At 35.5% G+C, this 20,623-nt stretch overlaps 1 protein-coding gene and 2 long non-coding RNA genes across 5 annotated transcripts; 2 read left to right on the top strand and 1 right to left on the bottom strand.

Moving 5' to 3' along the window:
• On the bottom strand, window positions 1–1,373 carry LOC147944871 (uncharacterized). Its single transcript, XR_015557880.1, has 2 exons — window positions 1,309–1,373; window positions 1–447 (listed from the first exon to the last, which is right to left on the bottom strand). It is a non-coding gene; the product is annotated as an uncharacterized LOC147944871 (long non-coding RNA).
• A 3,955-nt stretch (window positions 1,374–5,328) lies between these two features.
• On the top strand, window positions 5,329–7,605 carry LOC104788087 (uncharacterized). Of its 2 annotated transcripts, XR_768120.3 has the most exons (4): window positions 5,329–5,641; window positions 5,720–5,785; window positions 6,067–6,301; window positions 6,928–7,605. It is a non-coding gene; the product is annotated as an uncharacterized LOC104788087 (long non-coding RNA). The 2 variants fall into 2 exon arrangements; XR_015557879.1 differs by having other exon boundaries at window positions 5,329–5,785.
• Window positions 7,606–18,488: 10,883 nt separating this feature from the next.
• Window positions 18,489–19,378, top strand: LOC104788088 (paired amphipathic helix protein Sin3-like 1). 2 transcript variants are annotated; one of them, XM_019245546.2, is made up of 4 exons: window positions 18,489–18,644; window positions 18,732–18,918; window positions 19,095–19,190; window positions 19,287–19,378. In XM_019245546.2, the coding sequence occupies exons 1-4, from the start codon at window positions 18,514–18,516 to the stop codon at window positions 19,356–19,358; spliced, it is 486 nt and encodes a 161-aa protein (XP_019101091.1). In that variant the 5' UTR covers window positions 18,489–18,513; the 3' UTR covers window positions 19,359–19,378. The 2 variants fall into 2 exon arrangements, with proteins under 2 accessions (XP_019101091.1, XP_087307359.1); XM_087451233.1 differs by lacking the exon at window positions 19,095–19,190.
• Window positions 19,379–20,623: the final 1,245 nt, after the last annotated feature.

Genomic DNA, 20,623 nt, shown 5'->3' on the forward strand with positions numbered 1-20,623 from the left:
TAAAATAAGCTAAAAAATCGATTGATAAAGCAATACAATAGAAGCGTTAGAAATTTTTCAATTTTCTCAGGAAATGAGGAACAATACTATCGCTAATTCATCTCTAGAGAGGTTACATTTTTTAAAAAAAAAATTCTATAATCTCTTTGATTTTTTTTTCCTTAAAACGATTTAACTTCTTTGCTCACATATCTTTTTTTTGCTAAACTTCCTGTTTTTCTATGTTCGATCAGTTACAATCTGATACTAAAGTGGGCTCAGCTGCTTAATACGTCATCGGTTGCTTCCGAGAGAGATATGGACAGTTTGGTTGTGAAAGACATTACGGAGGATATCAAGGAAAAAAGAGACATGCGGTTCGGATCACGGTTGCTTCTTCCTGATTGCAGATCTGGGAGGAAGTTGAAACCGTGCTGCGGTTTGAGCCTGGCTCTCAATGGAAGGCAACTGCGTTTGAAAACAACGCTCCTATTATTTGCCACTAGGTAATATCCCGCGCATATGCACGGGTTGTATTAGTTATGTTAATTTTTATATAATAATCATAAAACTATGATAATTTTTTTAGAAAATTTTTTTAGTAAAGTTTTTTAAAATGTTATTTCAGAAAAGTGGTATTGAAAGAGATGTATTTTTGAAATTCTTTCTAAAAAACATATATAACAAACAAATTTTCTGAATGTCAATAATACACTTTATTTATTCATATCATACAATATCAAAATATACCAGTTATTTAAAAAATAATTTAATGATAAAAATAAAAATTTACTATGATATTCAAAATTTACATAAAACATTTAATAATTAAATTGCAAAATTAAGTATCAATTAAATATATTTCCTGTAAAATCATATGAAATGCAATATAAATCCCAAATATTAATTTAATTTTTAATCTCTTTTATATTCACCTTAATTTAAGCTATATTTATAGGTTAAATTCTAATGATTTCCTTTTTGTAGTAAAATTTTGAAAATGGAATATCAAATTGTATTTAATAATTCTATTATAACAGTTTATTTTGCTAAAACATTGCATACTTTTAAAAATAAAATAAAATAAATATACATGAATGAAAATGATTTTTTTAGCTTGATTCCCTCATTGGGCTTTGATTGAAATTAGTGTTGTTGAATCTGCATCATAATTTTTTTTACAGACACCAAAATTTTATTATATATATGTAATTATAAATTGAAGATAATAAGAAGACAAAGAAGGAAGGAAGAAATACATAAAAACAAAGAAATAAAATTGAACAAAATATAAGCTAAATCTAACAAAGCATATAATCACACTCTTACCATGAGTTTTGAACCCATAGAAGAACATAAACACAACAAAGAAAATATTTAGAGTTTGAGATATGGTGGATGATGATGTGAAAATAATTATTTATAGGATTTCAAGGGATGTAAGTTACATCTATACAAGTATTTTTGCAGCAGTTTTTGCTCAAAAATACTTTTTGGAAAGTTTTTACATTTAATGCATTGACTTTAATATTAGTTACATAAACTTCAAAATTAATTATAAATAAGATTTTAAAAAATAAAGAAATCTTTCTATCTCATTCAAAAATAAATATATGATTCCTTTTCATTTTTATTTAAATTTATAATTAAATTATCTTAAATTATTCTACAATACATTTAGTTAATAAAAATTGTGATTTTTTCCTGCATATGATGTAATACAGAATTTTAAAAACTGACATATATTACTCAATAGATGAATAACAAATACGGGTACAATATCCCACATTGTCTAAAAAAATTGGGCAATAGTTTAGAGTCATACTATAAAAGAGACCAAAATGATTCTGAATACAAATGAGTAGAAACCTTGATTTATCAGGCATTCAAACTTTAAAAACTTTTACTTGGTTTATTCCGGTTTTTTATTTTAAAGATTTTTAAAAGGTTAAATATGAAAAATATTTAAAACTTTTAAAAAATTAAATATGATAAATATTATACCGTAGATATACAATAAATATTAAAAATTAAGATGATATAGTGTGTGTTAAAATATCTCGAGACGAGTTATATAGCGAGACGAGTTTTATCGATATTTATATAAATTAAAAAATATCATAAATTCGGTGTTACACGGGTAAAACATCATTTCATTATTTTGTTAACATTGTCAGTATCAGAGAATAGACATATCTAATTAAATTATTAAATAAATATTATATAAAAAATAAATTATATTGCGTTATTATGTGTTTTATTTAACAATTATTATAAAAATATAACATATTTAACCAACAAATACAACTTATAATTTAAATAATTTAGTTATAAATAATTTTGTCCCGCGGTGTACCACGGGTCCTAATCTACTTTCTAAAATTATTTAATTAGAAGAGTTACAATTATAATTTATAGTGTGTTTGAATGAAAATGAATAGTAAAAAATAGTCAATTCATAATTTATGTAACTTCAGTTACAATTTAGTAGTAAAGTGTGGATTTAAAGTATAGATTAATGTACATTATTACATTTTTATTTAATTAAAAATAAATATTATTTTTTAGAAATTAAATGCTAAATGGACCAATAAGGAGAGAGCGAAACCTTATAAATCATATAAAATGCAATAAAAAATCCCAAAGATTAATTTCATTTTTAATCTCTTTTAGTACACTTTAATTTAAGCCATATTGCTAGGTTAAATTCTAATGATTTTTTCTTTGTAGTAAAATTTTGGAAATGGAATATCAAATTTTTTATATATATGAAATCATTAAATTACAAAATTTTGAATTAAATAAACATTATAATGATCTTTATATAATTATATTTTTGGATCAAAAGAACTAAATATAATGATGAGTATACAAAAAAATGTAATACAAATTTTTTGGAGGTAAGAGAGAGTTAAAAATTTTGATTTAATAATTCTATTATAATAGTTTCTTTTGTTAAAATATTGTATATTTTTAAAAATAAAATAAATATACATGAACAAAGATGATTTCTTTAGCTTGATTCCCTTATTGAGCTTTGATCGAAATTAGTATTGTTGAATTTGCATTGATATTTGTTTTTTATAGCCACCAAAATTTTATTATACGTATGTAATTAAAAATTAAAAATAATAAGAATACAAAGAAGGATTGAAGAAATACATTAAAACAAAGAATCAAAAACAATATAAGATACATATCATATAGTCTCTAAAATATTTCAGATACATGAATATAGTAGAAGAGGATGAAAGAATGATTACTTATAAGATGATGGAAATAAAATAGACATCAGATATGGATCTTCAAAAAATCAAAAACAATATAAGATACATATCATATAGTCTCTAAAATTCAAATTTAAAATTAAACTTTTGCAATGATATTTAATTTGGTTTTCTAACACATACAACAACAAAAAGCACAAAAACCAAATACAGTATTTAAGATAGAGTGGAAGAGAATGAGAAAAGGGGCATTCTCAAAAATGCCATTTTTTCCATACCTCTTTTTAAAAATATCCCTTTATGTTGACCATTTTGAAAACTACCCCTCTTTATATACAAAATGACCAAATTACCCTTTTTTGAGTGACAGCAAGAATGTACAGTCATCAAAATCGAAAATATTTTCCCGCCAAAAATAAAAAAAAATTCCCGCCAAAATTTTTTTTTCCCGCCAAAATAGAAAATTTTTCCCGCCAAAAATATTAAAATTTATACTTTATAAAAACAGTGTAACCGCTTTAAAAAACTTTTTAAAAGTGTTTACAATGTGTTTAAAAACATTGTAAATGCTTTTAAAAACCTTGTAAATGCTTTTAAAATCTTTTTAAAAGCATTTACAAGGTTTTTAAAATCTTTTAAAACCCTATTAAAAAACTTATAAAAACGTTTACAAGGTTTTTAAAAACATTGTAAAAGCGTTTACAAGGTGTTTAAAAACCTTTTAAAAATCTTTTTAAAAACCATTTGAAAACCTTTTAAAAACCTTTTAAAAACTTTGTAAAAGCGTTTACAATGTGTTTAAAAAACCTTTTAAAACTTTTGAAAAAATCTTGTAAAAGCCTTTACAAGGTGTTTATAAGGCTTTTATAAGGTAGAAACCTTATAAAACCTTTTAAAAACCTTGTAAATTTTTTTTGGCGGAAAATTTTTTTTGTCAAAAATTTTTATCAAATTTTTTTTGACAAAAACATTTTTGGCGGGAATTTTTTTTGAAAATTTTTTGGCGGGAAAATATGTCGGAAATTTTTTTGGCAGGAAAATTTTGTTTTTCTTTTTATTGATTAAAATATTTTTCATTTAAGGGTAAAATAGTCACTAAAAATTAAAGGAGGGCAAAAATAAAAATGACCAAAAAAGAGGGTATTTTTGAAAAGGGGTATATCAAAAAGGGTATTTTTAACAAATTCTCATGAGAAAATGAGAAAATGAAAGAAACAACAAAAAGCACAAAAAGAAATACAATATTTAAGATAAAGTGGAAGAGATGAGAAAATGAGAGAATGAGAGAATGAAAGAATGAATATTTATAGGATGAAAAGTGATTATAATTTAGAAAAAAAAAATGTGAGAGTTGATTCTAATTTATTGTTGAATTTTGGGAATCTAGAAGGAGTTACGTTTTTTGACTATCCATAAATGGAATCACACTAAAGAGAGGTGGTTGACTATCCATATAAGAAGTTACGTTTTTTTAAAACATATGAATATTCTTGGAGTTATGACAAAAGAGAAAATTAAAAGCAAATAGTGGGGTAATATTCTTAAAGTTATGACAATTTATTGACTATGAATTGATTAAATTTGTAAACTTAATCACCATCACATTTAATATAAGTAAAAAAGAAAAAGAAAAATAAAAATAAAAGCAATTAATGGAAATCAACCAATAAGGAGAGACCAAAACCTTACTTTCATATATTGACTAAGAATTGATTAAATTTGTAAACTTAGTCACCATCACATTTAATATAAGTAAAAAAAGAAAAAGAAAAATAAAAATAAAAGCAATTAATGGAAATCAACCAATAAGGAGAGACCAAAACCTTACTTTTATATATATGATTATGTTCACTAAGTATTTATTGTTTAGTTTAAAAATGATTGATCTTTACTAATACTACTTCATCTGTTCCTTATTAATCTAATCTATATATATAAAGTTATCTTTTTCTCTTTTCTGATGCAGCCATATCAGCACCCCCACGTGTACTCTCCATACGAATAACGCTCATTTCTTTTTAAAACAAACAAAACCAAATTTGGGTTTAATTCTAACGCAGCCCATTACTGCAAACCAGTATCAGCCCAGCTGCAATGGATTAAATTAAAAAATAGCCAACTTTGACTTTCCCTAAGAATCTGTAGAGCCAATTTCGAAAAGGAAATCTAATTACAATCTGGAAATCGAGAGGGTTGCGACGAGTGAGCTTCTCTTCCTCAGGAGCCATAGACACCACCTGCAACTGCTTCCTTGTCCTGCGGCTCAGAGGGAAGCGTTGAACGGAGATGAAAGGGCTACCGATAGAAGAAGCAGCTCCGTTTAGCGACGGTGAAGATAGTGGCGGAGAGAGAAGTGGCAACGGTGACTAAAGCGATGCCGATACAGGAAGCGGCGCCGTAGCTCCTCAGCCTCTCTGTCTTCTATGATTCTATCGGTTCTGTCAACACTTTCTGATAAGAGAGGGTGGATTTGGTCAGAGGAAGAATCTCAACTGCATTACTTTTAATTGCAGGAGCATATGACAGCGACGAAGCAGCAGCACATACTGGGGACCCGACACACCATCTTTTATTTTCTGGTAAACAAAAAAAAAAACAGTTTGATTGGGTTTGATGATGCATGTAGTTTTGCTTCAATTTCATCTATCTTGACAAGGCTTCAATTAGTTTGATTTAATCAAATCTTGTGATTTTATCCAAGTTAAGAACTTTGGCTTTTGTTTCTTTGAGTATTCATCTTTATGCCTCATGATGCATCGCTTTATAAATAGCTATGTTTTTAACGTATTTTATTTTGTTAAGTCTACGAATCAAATATGAAACCTTTTTATAGTTACTTGATATGTTTGTTTCGGATTAGTGTTTGTGCAGAAGTATAATCCGTCGCTATCAGTGCCACAGTTTGGTGATTGGGACCAAAAAAGAGGAGGAACATTGCCTGACTACTCTCTGGATTTAACTAAGATTGGAGAGATGAGGAAAAAAAAAAGAGACCCTTCTCCAGCTAGTTTAGGCAACGAGGATGATGAGCTCATTAAGCCACCCGACTCAGCTACTTCAACAACTGCTAAGTTCACAAAATTGTTTATATCAAGGTATTCCCCCTCTTTAATATATTTCCTCATATGAATCCTAAAAACTCTAGAAAGTAATTTGCCTTTTGAGTTGTCCAGTAATTGCTGTGTTTTGTTTGGTTTATCTGATGTTTTTCAAAAAATTGAATCGTTATTTGACACTGCCCTTCTGGTCAATAATTTGAAAAAAACTTCTCCTTTCAAAACAAAACATTCTAGGGCCTTACAAAACTTCAGCCCTTCATAGTAATACCAGTCTCAGCCCAGATGGTTTTACTAAGACTTTTTCGTTTCTGCTCACTCTTTCTCTTCCAAACGTTTGCAAAAAGAAAATTGTAACTGTCGAAAGATCTGGGCTGAGACGAACGGGCCACTCACCTAAATTTAACCTAAATTGTGGCATTTACTGTTCTTCCAAAACGGGCCACTGACCATAGGCTACCCATACTCTCTCGTCTTCACCATGGCCATTAAAAAGTAATTGTCATCCTCCTTAGTACCTTATACCTATAAATACATAATCATTTGCTCACACAAAAACACTCCACCTAATCATTACAAGTGATATGTTCTAAATTATGTTTGGTTCCATCTCTTTCTTGAGTAATCTTTGACTTTGTTTGTTTCGATTGATTGTGATATATCAGTGTGGAAATAAAAGGTGTGGAAGAAGAATGATTCTACTCTGCTCGGTCTGGACAGTAGGGTGAACTACCAACTGTATGTATAACTCTCAACTGGCAGCTCTTTGGACTCCCAAATGAAAAAGAGGCTGTGTATGGAGACTCTTAAAAAAGGGGTAGATTGGGAGGCATATTTTTCCCATTATTGTTGCAGCTAAGTCTTTGCAACTCTTAAGAGAAGCCAATTTCATCGTGTGATTCAAGTATAGTAGTACGACTTCTTATATCCAAGTGTAAGTTTCGCTAAATATGACGTCATGAGTTGATTGGTTTAGTGACAAATACGGGTGGCTAAGTGGATGTTAAGCATATGGCAAGGCCCTACAATGGGAACATACGATACCCTCTTATTGGCATTTGATATGAACAAAAGAGCTAACGAGGCCAAATCTTTATGGAACATTATTCCTGTGACGATATTCCTACAAGTATCTTTTGGAGATTTAACTCGACTTTCGAGCCTTTGTTCTCTTTCTACGGGAATCAGAGTTCATCTAAAAAAGTATATATGTAATGATTGTCAAAAAAAAAGAAGAAGTATATATGTAATGTATATACATACTAATATTTGAATCGTCTTGTGAAAGAAACTTTATGAAACTACTTGGTCAGGTGAAGTAATGTGCGTAATTGTTTTATCTACTGGCTGTAGATATTTATTTTTCTTTGTTATTGCAGGGTCCAGGGTGAAAAACATGTTTTAACACTGATGAATGGCCTCATGTTGAATGATGTGATATTATAGTTGCCTTCTGGCCTTCTGGGTATTATATATGCAATGGTAATGCACGTTTTTTTATTTCAAACGCTTGTATGTAAACAAGTGTGTAGGAAAAAGAAGAGGAGCCAAAGAACGATGGTGGAGAAAGAACTGTATATATTCATAAGAGAGGGGGAGTTTTCACTATTGATTAAAAGATTAGTTAAAAAAATTCACAACTGTAAAATGTTGGTTCAAGAAAACGTAGAGGTAAAGACGAAAGGAGTCTTCATATGATTTTGTTATATAAAACAACACCAAACTCTAGAGTTCTACTCAAGAAAATAAACAGCTACAGAGATATGAAAGATGCATATCTTAAGTAAATTAAAGAGTAAGTAAAGTTAAGAAAAAATCATTCCTAATAAATTCCTTAAGATTGATGATTTAACCAGAACATTTAGGTTTAACAAATAATTATGTAATTTCTTTTATGCATAAGCCTGTGCGTAGCATGGATATTCACCTAGGTTGATAGCTGCAGGTATTTTTTAATATGAAAAGAAGTGTAAATATAATTTTTAAAAAGAATTTTAACTTGTCATACACAGCGGAACGATATTTAAATACCTAAAAATTTTCAATTGCATTTGTTAGTTAGTATTGTTTTTGATGTTCATTATTTAAAAATATATAATAATTTTTTCATTGTCATATTAAAAAATTGACCAATAGTATACCGCAACCACCATGGGTCGATAATTAAATTTATCTATAATAACATTACATTTATACAGAACTAAATTTTTAATGATTAGAATAAATTAAAATTGTAGGGCTTTTAACAAATAACCTATGAGAAAATTATAATCATAATATTATTTTAAAAAATTTACACTGAGGTTAAATTTATCTCGTAAATTAAGAGTTTTTTAGATACAACCCGTGAAAAAATTATATCCATAAAATTCATAAGATGGTATACCACGGATTAAATTTGTCAATAAGTATAATTCAATGGTTTAACAAAAAATGTACTTAAAAATGTTAATATAAATAATTCAATTAAATTATATAACTTACTGTTTTATTTACTTCCATTTACATACTTCTTAACTTGGGTAAATAATTTAGAGTTTCTTAGCAAACAAAATAGAATAGTTAAAATAAAAAATGTGGTTAGATTAAATAATTACAGTCTCACTTTACCAAATAAAAAATATTATGGAAAAAACAAATAAATAAATGATGTTAGAAAAGTTAAATAGTATTTATCTCAATTGTCTTATTAGTTTCTTCAAAAGTTTTCCAAAGATTATTCTGAACCAAATTCACAATACAATTGCTTTAACTAATTATTATTCTATAACTAATATCACATTTATATCAAATACATTTACTATACAAGTTCTTGATTTAGTTGATTTAGTAGTAGTAGTTGTTGTTGCAACTCCTGCATGTGGAACACTTGGGGTAGAAAAATAGGTTTTTACTATTGTTATTTATCCGTTTGTCTATAACAAGAATTTGACATCGTACTACTCCTGCAATATCTACTTCAGAGTATGAAACATCGATTGAGGTGACTGCTATTAAACACAAATTATTTTAAAACCTACACAAAACTTCCTATGAACAAATGTCAATATACAAAATAGAAGACCAAAAAATAAACAACATAAACGAAAACAATATATAAAACGACGTAAATATGGCTTTACGTAACGTAAATATGGCTTTACGTAATCAAAAAAAAAATACACAACAAAACCTAGAATACACCTTAATCTAACTACCGCACGTAGCGCGGATCAATTGCTAGTTCCTACAAAAAGTCGACTTGTTTGTCCTTTTCAGTTTTCTATACAGTTTTATTAGTTTTTGAAGATAAATTAGTACAAAATTTAAGAAAAATTATCGATCATTATTAGTTTATGTAACACCCGCGAACCAATTTTTGGTAATTTGGTAAGGGTGTCGATCGACACCTTCTAGTGAGGCATCGATCGACACCAGCTGTGGCCGGTTTGGTCGGTTCAATTTTAATTGTCCGGTTTGCGTGGTTGGTTTAGGGAATCCCTAAAATCGAGTTTTAGAGGTAGAAAACGACCTAGGGTCGTGTTATTTTGTGTTATTCGCCGTTTTTGAGAGAAAAGGAATAGAGAGAGTGTTCTTGAGCTTTTGGGAAGAGATTGAGAGATTCCTTGCTGTTCTTGGGAGATCGAAGGCTGGGAAGGTGTTAGAAGCTTGCTAGGAGTGAGGGAATTCGTTCTTGTTGGTCAGAATCTTCTTGAAAGAGGTGAGTGCATGACCATGGCTTATCTAAGCTAAGATCTCTAGATTCTATGTGATTTGGTGCTTATGTGGTTGTTTCTTTGAGTTCTCTATGGTATTTCGTCACTATCTGCACTGGGTTTGGCTTCTGGGAGCGCATGGAGCGGATTGGAGAAGATTGGAGGCGAGATTTAGAGTTTATGATCGAGGGAAATCGCTGCTCGGCATCGGTGTCGGTCGACACCAGTTGGGGTGTCGGTCGACACAACCGCGAGGACGGCTCGGGACTTTGGCGAGTATCGATCGATGCCATGTGGAGGTGTCGGTCGACACAAACTAGGGTTTTCGGGAGTATCGGGCAGGGTGTCGGTCGACACCAGTTTGGTGCCGGTCGACACCAGATAGTCAGTGTCGATCGACACCATCTGGTGTCGGTCGACACCCCTCTTCCAGTTACGATGGATGTTGCATGCTTTGTATAATGCCTGGTTTGTTTAATTGATTGTTGTTTGTGGCATGTAGAGATCTTATTGCTTGTGTGTATAGCCCAGTAGATGGGAGGATTGTCTCACTAAGTATTTGTGATAATACTTATGCATCTCAATTGTTGTTTGTGGTGTGCAGGTAAAGGCAAAGTGTGATCGTGGAATCAAAGGCAATGAAGAGGAGGATGTTCTAGGGACTCGGTTGATTGGTTACCTGGTATTGTTAGGTTGCTAGAGTTGAGTCTTAGAGCATTGTTAGGATTGATGGTTATTTGATTTATGCTGTTTGGAATTAATACTGGATATTAATTATTTGGTTATTGGTTATTGGTTTATTATTGGATATTGATTATGTTATTCCGCTGTTGAATGTGTTTGTGGTTAGGTGGCTAGTGGGTATGGAACCACTAGCTGTTGATTATTTTATTATATTATATTTATTATTTATTATAAAAAAAAGGTCGGTCGTTTCATTTTGGTATCAGAGCCCTTACGGTTCTAGGTTTGGGTTCGCTAGGTTTCTGTTGTGATGTTTTGGATTGCATGCTTTGATTGATTATGTGAGTTAGTCAATTGTATGTGGCATGGAGTCATAGAACATCCTCTTCGAGCCTTCAATGAGATTTCACGGTGAGTTATTGTTATGTTTCTTTGTGTGGTATTGATTTGTTTTCTGCTTGTTAGCCTCTGTTCTTGGAAGATCAGTGGTTAAGGTGTTTGAGTTGTTGGTCGTGGACGGGGACGTGGTCGTGGTCATTGTCGGGCGGGTCCCGAGGCCAGCGAGTGTGTGGTCCAGAGTTCCACGAGGAGGTACGTCAGAGGGTCGCAAGCGTATCAGGAGGGACCAGAGAGGATTAGCCGGTGAGCGTGCCGGGGGTGCTGGGAACCCAGGTGTGGGGTTGCAGCAGGTGGAGCCCAGGGTCGAGATGATCGCTTGGCGGATCTGTTGGCTTGCTGTTGGAGCGGTTACCGAGAGGGGTACCAGTGTAGGCTCCAGTTGTGCCGCATGTGGCGGGGTGCAGTCAAGAGCTGCGGATGTTGAGGACTTTCCACATTATGTTAAGAGGATGGAGCGGTTGTAGATGACCGGTATGAGATTATTTCTCAAGAGGTATCGGGCCTAGAGAGGCGGATAGGTGGACATATGCAGTTGGAGCAGATATTTCTCTGCTTGATAGTTAATCTAGTTGGATATTATAAGTTGAGTGGGCAGGTGTAACATTGCAATGTTATACTCGGACCACAAGAGGTAGTTGTGTCGAGAGATGTTTATAGTCGTTAAGGATTGTTGCTCCTGAGGGGATGGTGATTCCCCTGAATACCGATAGCTCGAGGGGTTGAGGGCTCCGAGAGTGGCAGAGGGGATGTTGTTCACCTGAGGGGATGAGTAGTTCCCCTAATACTGAGATCTTGAGGATTGTGGTCCAAGAGTGAGACGGTATAACTCGAAGACGCTGGTCTGAGAGTGAGATCGGTATGACTCGAAGGTTGCGACCTAAGAGTGGAAGAGTTGGGAGCAAGCAATTCCTAGGACGTGAGTATAAACATAACGATTGAATGTAGACCTCGAGAGATTGACGGTGGTTTAATCTCGGGTTTTGGATGTGTTGACCTTTGGGACAGGGTTTTATGACCAGAGCGGTTATGAATGTTTGGCTGTGCGCCAGGATTGTGAGGCCGGTGGTGCTGGAGTCCCGAGAAGGAGAGTTACAGCAGGTTTGAGATGGGAAAGGCATGTTTGCCAGATGCATAAGTTCACGAGAAGTCTTCATGGCAGGATAAACTAATCGTTGCGACGATACTGGATGAAGTTCATTGGAGATGGACAGGGTTGCTAGATTCAAGGTTTTGGTAATCTTGTGGGAGGGAATAAGTCAAGTGGTTTGAGCTAGCTGCCTGCAAAGCATTTGACGCGGTGAATCAGAATATGCGAACGTATGGTACTTGTTTGTTTTATTACGCTCGTATTGATGATTTACTGTGGAGAATTGCCAAGTGGAAAAGCTATTTCTGGAATAAGTTACCTTGGGGAAGTTTCTCTAAGTGGCAAGTTACTAGAGGTTCTTGGACAAACAAGAGGGTTGATATTTAGGTGGCGGCGAGTTAATGTCGGCATACTTGAGTATTTGTTTAGTTGAGCTGAGGAAGCAACTAGAGGATTTATGGAGCAAGGGATTTATACGTTCTAGTGTATCACCGTGGAGAGCACTGGTGTTATTTATTAAGAAGAAGGATGGGAGTTTCCGCTTGTGCATTGACTAATGGGGTTTGAACCGGGTCACTGTCAAGAACAAGTACCCTCTTCCCAAGATTGATGAGTGGTTGGATCAGCTAGGAGGTGCTACTTGGTTCTCCAACGTAGGTCTGACGTCGAGTTATCATCAGATACCAATAGATGAGACAGATGTGAGAAAGGCGGCTCTCAGGACAAAGTATGGGCATTGTGAGTTCATGGAGATGCCTTTTTGGGTTGACTAACGCGCCAACAGCGTTTAGATTGATGAACAGTGTGTTTCAAGAGTTTTAGGACGTGTCTGTCATATTTTTCGTCGATGATATCCTGGTATTTTCTAAGAGTCCTGAGGAGCATGCAGTGAATTTGAGGGCAGTTCTGGAGAAGCTGCGGGAGCAGAAGTTGTTTGCTAAATTGAGCAAGTGTAGTTTTTGGAAGCGTGAGATGGGTTCTCTGGGTCACATTGTGTATGCAGAGTGAGTTTCTGTAGATCCGGAGAAGATTCAGATTATCAGGGATTGGCTTAGACAACAGATGTCACTAAGATCAGGAGTTTCCTTGGTTTGACAAGTTACTACAGGACCATGAGATGAAGTCTCTGGTAGGAGAGATCAGTGCTTTGAGCTTATGTGCTGTTTCACAGGAACCGTTGGGTTTGGAAGCAGTAGATAGAGCAGATCTTCTAAGTAGGGTGCGGTTGGCTCAGGAGAAGGATTTGGGGCTGGTGAATGCCTCTAAGGATGTGGATTCAGAGTATCAGGTCTCAGATAATGGTACGATCTTGGTGCACGGTCGGGTTGTGTGCCCAAGGATGAGGAGTTGAGAGAGGAGATTCTGAGAGAGGCTCATGCGAGCAAGTTATCCATTCATCCAGGAGCGACTAAGATGTACCGTGACCTCAAGAGGTACTATCATTGGGTCGAGATGAAGAAGGATGTGGCTAGTTGGGTTTCGAGGTGTGATGTGTGTCAGCTAGTGAAGGCTGAGCATCAGGTTCCTGGCGGGTTACTGAAGAGTTTACCCATTCCTGAGTGGAAGTGGGATATGATCACCATGGATTTCGTGGTAGGATTGCCCGTGTCACGGACCTTTGATGCTATTTGGGTCATTGTGGACCGGTTGACTAAGTCTGCACATTTTCTAGCCATTAAGAAGACTGATGGAGCAGCGGTCCTGGCTAAGAAGTATGTGAGAGAGATAGTCAGATTGCATGGAGTGCCAGCGAGCATTGTGTCTGATAGAGATTCTAAGTTCACTTCGGTGTTCTGGAAGGTATTTCAGGCGGAGATGGGCACTAAGGTGCATATGAGTACAGCTTATCATCCCCAGACAGATGGACAGTCTGAGAGGACGATCCAGACGCTGGAGGATTTGCTGAGAATGTGTGTGTTGGATTGGGGTGGCCATTGGGCAGATCATCTGAACCTGGTAGAGTTTGCTTACAACAACAGTTATCATGCGAGTATTAAGATGGCTCCTTATGAGGCTTTGTATGGGAGACCATGTCGTACACCAATATGCTGGACTCAGGTGGGGGAGAGGAGCATGTTTGGTGCTAGTATTGTTCAGAAGACCTCAGAGAAGATTCGGGTTCTCAAGCTGAACATGAAGGAGGCTCAGGATAGGCAGAGGAGTTATGCTGACAGGAGGAGGAGAGATCTTGAGTTTTAGGTAGGAGACAGAGTGTACCTCAAGATGGCCATGTTGCGGGGTCCGAACAGGTCATTGTCAGAGACTAAGTTGAGTCCGAGGTATATGGGTCCATTCAGAGTGATTGAGCGGGTTGGACCAGTGGCTTATAGATTGGAGTTACCTGAGGTGATGCGTGCATTCCATAAGGTTTTCCATGTGTCTATGTTGCGGAAGTGTCTCCGTGAGGGAGAGGAGGTGTTGACTAAGGTTCCTGAGGATCTTCAGCCTAACATGACTTTGGAGGCGAGACCAGTGAGGGTTCTCGAGAGGAGGATCAAGGAACTTCGGAAGAAGAAGATTCCTTTGATGAGAGTCCTGTGGGACTGTGATGGTGTTGAGGAGCAGACTTGAGAGCCTGAGGCAAGGATGAAGGCAAGGTTCAAGAAGTGGTATGAGAAGCAAGCCGCGACTTGAGCTTGTTTTAGCCTGGTCCCATCTGTAATCCGTGGCTGGAGCGGGAATGGAGTATTCCAGCCCATCTCTCTTGTTACTCGGTCGCTTGGGGTGGTTGGTTGTGCGACTCAGTAACAAGATGAGGTGGTGTTCGGGGTACAAAATTTCCGTGAGGCGGGGTTTTGGAAGAAAGTTTCCTGAAATAGAAGTTTCCAAAAGTGGAAAGTTTCCAAAAATGGAAAGTGCTAAATATGGAAAGTTTTCCGGGAGTTGGAATTTGTCCATTTTAGCGGTGGAGAGCCTTGGAGGGGCTTGTGTGGCCTTAGTGGCGGACTTTTGAGTCAGTGTGCCAGTGTGTGGCGGTATTTCTTTTGTTATGGTGTGGCCTTTGTGGCAGTATTCTTTTGTTATTTTGTGGCCTTTGTGGCAGGCTGTTTAGCCAGAGTGCCTGTTAAGGCGGTCCTTCGGGACAGACGGTCTTTCGGGACTAATGGTCCTTCGGGACAGACGGTTCTTCGGAACTGATGGTCCTTCAGGACAGACGGTCCTTCGGGACTGATGGTCCTTCGGGACAGACGGTCTTTCGGGACTGATGGTCCTTCGGGACAGATGGACTTTCGGGACTGATGGTCCTTCGGGACAGACGGTCTTTCAGGACTGATGGTCCTTCGGGACAGACGGTCCTTCGGGACTGATGGTCCTTCGGAACAGACGGTCATTCGGGACAGATGGCCTTTGTGGCGTGAATATGATCCTTGTGTGGTCATGGTGTATCCCGGTGAGGGGATATGTGGTTGGTAGGACATTGAGATGTTTTACGCGAGCCACGGAAAGGAAACCTGGATAGGGATAGGACTCAGACGTGTTCAGAATCGTTTGCTCGCGACTCTTGGGGGACGTAGGTTCTCCTAGTACTGCCTTATTCAGAGACTTTGTGGCTCGAGAGTATGGTTGGTATATCGACTTCGGATGACGATCCGGGGGCGCGCTGTAGGGTGGCAACCCGAGAGATGAGTTTGGACTTTTCCTTATATATTTTGGCATGCAGACTTAGGTCTGATGAGGAGCCAATAAAAACTCAAGGTTTAGGCCTAAGAATAAAGGAAAGTCCAAAAAGTCAAGAGCAAAGGACGCCTGGAACGTGAGTCTATCGCCTAGAGGTGACCTTCTGTAGCTCGGTCGGAGGAGTGCGGGCCGTGGAGACGGTTGCACGGGAGTCCTTGACTGATGGTTGTTTGAGATTCGAGGACAAATCTAGATTGGTGGGGGAGAATTGTAACACCCGCGAACCAATTTTTGGTAATTTGGTAAGGGTGTCGATCGACACCTTCTAGTGAGGCATCGATCGACACCAGCTGTGGCCGGTTTGGTCGGTTCAATTTTAATTGTCCGGTTTGCGTGGTTGGTTTAGGGAATCCCTAAAATCGAGTTTTAGAGGTAGAAAACGACCTAGGGTCGTGTTATTTTGTGTTATTCGCCGTTTTTGAGAGAAAAGGAATAGAGAGAGTGTTCTTGAGCATTTGGGAAGAGATTGAGAGATTCCTTGCTGTTCTTGGGAGATCGAAGGCTGGGAAGGTGTTAGAAGCTTGCTAGGAGTGAGGGAATTCGTTCTTGTTGGTCAGAATCTTCTTGAAAGAGGTGAGTGCATGACCATGACTTATCTAAGCTAAGATCTCTAGATTCTATGTGATTTGGTGCTTATGTGGTTGTTTCGTTGAGTTCTCTATGGTATTTCGTCACTATCTGGACTGTGTTTGGCTTCTGGGAGCGCATGGAGCGGATTGGAGAAGATTGGAGGCGAGATTCGGAGTTTCTGATCGAGGGAAATCGCTGCTCGGCATCGGTGTCGGTCGACACCAGTTGGGGTGTCGGTCGACACCAACGCGAGGATGGCTCGGGACTTTGGCGAGTGTCGATCGATGCCATGTGGAGATGCAGTGGCGGACCCACGTTGAGGTTGGTGGTGGCAGTTGCCCCCAGTAAGTATAGAAATACGTAAATTTTTTACACTAAGCAATGTAAGTAAAGTGGCAAAATGGTTAGAGTCTACCCTAGAATTGATCATAGGTGCTGTGTTCGACTCCACCTAAGAGCATTCTGCACCCATTAATATTTTTTTCTAGTTCCGCCCCTATGGAGGTGTCGGTCGACACAAACTAGGGTTTTCGGGAGTGTCGGGCAGGGTGTCGGTCGACACCAGATAGTCAGTGTCGATCGACACCATCTGGTGTCGGTCGACACCCCTCTTCCAGTTACGATGGATGTTGCATGCTTTGTATAATGCCTGGTTTGTTTTATTGATTGTTGTTTGTGGCATGTAGAGATCTTATTGCTTGTGTGTATAGCCCAGTAGATGGGAGGATTGCCTTACTAAGTATTTGTGATAATACTTACGCATCTCAATTGTTGTTTGTGGTGTGCAGGTAAAGGCAAAGTGTGATCGTGGAATCAAAGGCAATGAAGAGGAGGATGTTCTAGGGACTCGGTTGATTGGTTACCTGGTATTGTTAGGTTGCTAGAGTTGAGTCTTAGAGCATTGTTAGGATTGCTGGTTATTTGATTTATGCTGTTTGGAATTAATACTGGATATTAATTATTTGGTTATTGGTTATTGGTTTATTATTAGATATTGATTATGTTATTCCGCTGTTGAATGTGTTTGTGGTTAGGTGGCTAGTGTGTATGGAACCACTAGCTGTAGATTATTTTATTATATTATATTTATTATTTTAAAAAAAAAAAAGGTCGGTCGTTTCAGTTTAGAGTTATAGAAAATTGTTAATCATAAAAATAATGCAGTTATAGTTAGTTTTCAATGTGTGATTTTTTTTTTAAATGTATTAATAAGAAACAATGGTAGTAATTTGCGACTGTCGATAGTTACATTTAGATCTTACGGATATAGCTAATTTAGATTTTAACCTACCCAAACAAAATTTTGGACTGAACCGCTTCGAATATCTGAACAATCATGCATAATCTAATCAAATTTGACTCTGAAGGAAATATGTCATATTCTCTACCCAAATTTTATAAATTAGTATATAAGTTTAAAATTAACAAATTAGTCTAATCTAAGCTTAAACCTCTAAAATTTAAACCAAAGCTCAAAAATATATATCTAATTAAACGAAAATCCTAAAATCTTAAGCAGAGAAACCAAAAAAATTATAAACCGAAAATGTGTATTATTGTAAGATCTTTTAAAGCCTTTTTCTGAATTGTGGATATATAGCGATTAACGTATAACGAGTAGTTTTTTAGTTTTTTTTGGTATATAAAAGAAAAAGAGGAAAAGAAACCCAAAAAAAAGAGAGAAAACCGAATCGTTATGTTAACAAAAAGATTGTCTTTAACGTACGTAATATTACGTCTCTTTATAATCATCATCATGTAGTTTGTGTAAAAACCTAAAACCCTTTCGACTTTTTTGTATAAGTCTTTTTGTATCTGCCTGTTACCGCACGTGTAAAGGTAACGTGTCCATCTATACTTGTGTATCGGCGAACTTTGATCAATCCACTTCACTTTATCTTCTTTTTTTTCTTTCTATAGTTGAGTTCTTGGATCAAAAATACAAAGTAAGTTAGCTTAGTCCCAACTGGATCTGATGTTCGTTTGTGTTTTTGTTCGTAATTAGGATGATTTTGAGTTTGATTCTTTGGATCTTGAATTTGCAATTGATTTTCAATGTTATAATGTTGTTAATATTTGGATTTTTACATTGATCTGTTAATTCTTTCTTTGGATATGCTCTTACCAGTTTGAGAACCATGGTTGCAAATAAGAAGCTAACTACAATTGATGCACTTGCTTTCGTCCGTCTTGTAAAGACTAAGTATCAAGATAACCGTGAAATATATGATAGATTTCTTAAGGTCATGAAGGACTTCAGAGCTCAGAGGTATTTGTTTTTTTTTCTTTCTCCCTTATAATGTTGGTTCTACTTTTACTCTGTTTATATGTATATATATTATTTTTTTAATTGTAGAGTTGATACTCGTGTTCTCATATCAAGAGTGAAAGAACTCTTCAAAGGGCAACCAGAGATACTCTTAGCTTTCAATATATTCTTGCCAATGGGTTACGAGATAACACTGATCAAAGATGACAAACATCCACCAAAGAAGTCTACTGCTCACTTTGACGATGCTTTTAATTTTGTCAACAGGGTCAAGGTAGTTGTGTATATCAGTAGATAGTTCTTGTTTAAACATTTTGAATTACTTCATTTAGATTTACTCTATTGCGGTATATTTTTTTTATATCTACCAGAAATTATATTCTTCTTTTTCTGTGTGTTTTTTATTTAGATTTATCTCTCTTTCTAACTTTACTATCGTTTTATCTATAGTCAAGATTTGAGAACGATAAAACATTCGACTCATTTTTACAAGTTTTGAACACATATAAAAAGAAAAACAAGAGCGTTGCTGAGCTCTACAATGAGGTATACATATGTAATACAGTATGTGCTTCGCTATGTTTTTTTGTCTTCTTCCATATTTTCTCGTATTGGATTTAACGATATGTCTAACTTTTGCAGGTGGCTATCCTTTTTCAAGGCCATCAAGACTTGCTTGAGGAATTCCATCACTTTCTTCCTCGTTGTGGATGAATGTTTTTGGTTCGAGTCACTTCTATATGCTTCCATCTTGACTCAAGTAATGCGCATTATTATTAGTTTTTTTGCTGAACTGGTAAAACTAGCTAGTACTCTATTTTACAAGTTGTTTTATACTATTTAAACAGAATATTATACTTATATATCAATATTACTTACACAAATATGCCTATAACACAAGTTCCATACGAGTTTGGTACATTCACAATAAGTTTATCGTATGATATATCAATGTTACGCATATTTCTCCTACTCCTTAAATATGGAGTAGAAATCTTTAGTTATTAACTAAAAACAATTGTATCCTTACTTATCAATACAATAAAACTTGAATGTGTTGCTTTCCTTGCTTGACACATCAGATTTTGTATTGAAGGAGAGAATGACACATCAATTAAAATGACTAGCCTATAAAATTAAAACAATTAATACATGTTAGCTTATATTCTGCTTACCTGTCAATATTTAAAATTCCAAAAAAAATAAAACCCTCCTATAGAAGAGGCATATTAACAGAACTTTTTAAACATTTTTTCAAAAATTTGTTTGTGTGCTTCGTATCGAATTGGTTTTTTTTTTCCAAGAATATTGTTCTGTATTGATTCTTGAGGAAAGTATGTTTTTTTTTTTGGATCTGATTATATTAGATCTCTTCCTATGTAGTTTTGTAAATTCACTCTTTCTCTATTTCTCACCTTATAAATCATTGTCGTTGGAATAAGAAAAGAGAGGTTTGCATAAGCGCGAGATCTAGATAAGGCAATCATAGACTTAGCTACATAGGAAGAGATCTAATACGGGAACAAAGCTCGGAAAATCGTTCACTTAGCTCAAAAGGAGAGTATATGAATCATTCACTAAATTAGACAAATATAAAATTTTAAATCGGAGACTTGTCTCATTCTGACGGCGGAAGGGCGGATCTAGGGCATCATGGGTGGGGCACGTGCCCTAAACAATAAAAAATTTTATTTATGTAATCAGCTAATATTATTATCCCTTATCTCGGTTGGTTACAGTGTGTCCCATGCTAATTGTCAGGTGCCAAGTTCAAATCCCTTTCTTTGCATCCGATTATTTGATTTTTTTTTCACTGTTTCGTTTTATTTTGTTTGCCACTTGTCAGGTCATTTTTCAAGTGTCTTTCTCTTTCCCACATGTTTTAATTCTTCATTATGATCGGTACATTTTACATATTCTTTTTATTATCTCTCAAATAAATTAGGTTCATTCAGTTCTATTTTAATCCTTATGATTAT

The sequence above is a fragment of the Camelina sativa genome, chromosome 5 (assembly GCF_030686135.1).
Source record: "Camelina sativa cultivar CO46 ecotype springtype chromosome 5, ASM3068613v1".
Lineage (NCBI taxonomy): Eukaryota > Viridiplantae > Streptophyta > Magnoliopsida > Brassicales > Brassicaceae > Camelina > Camelina sativa.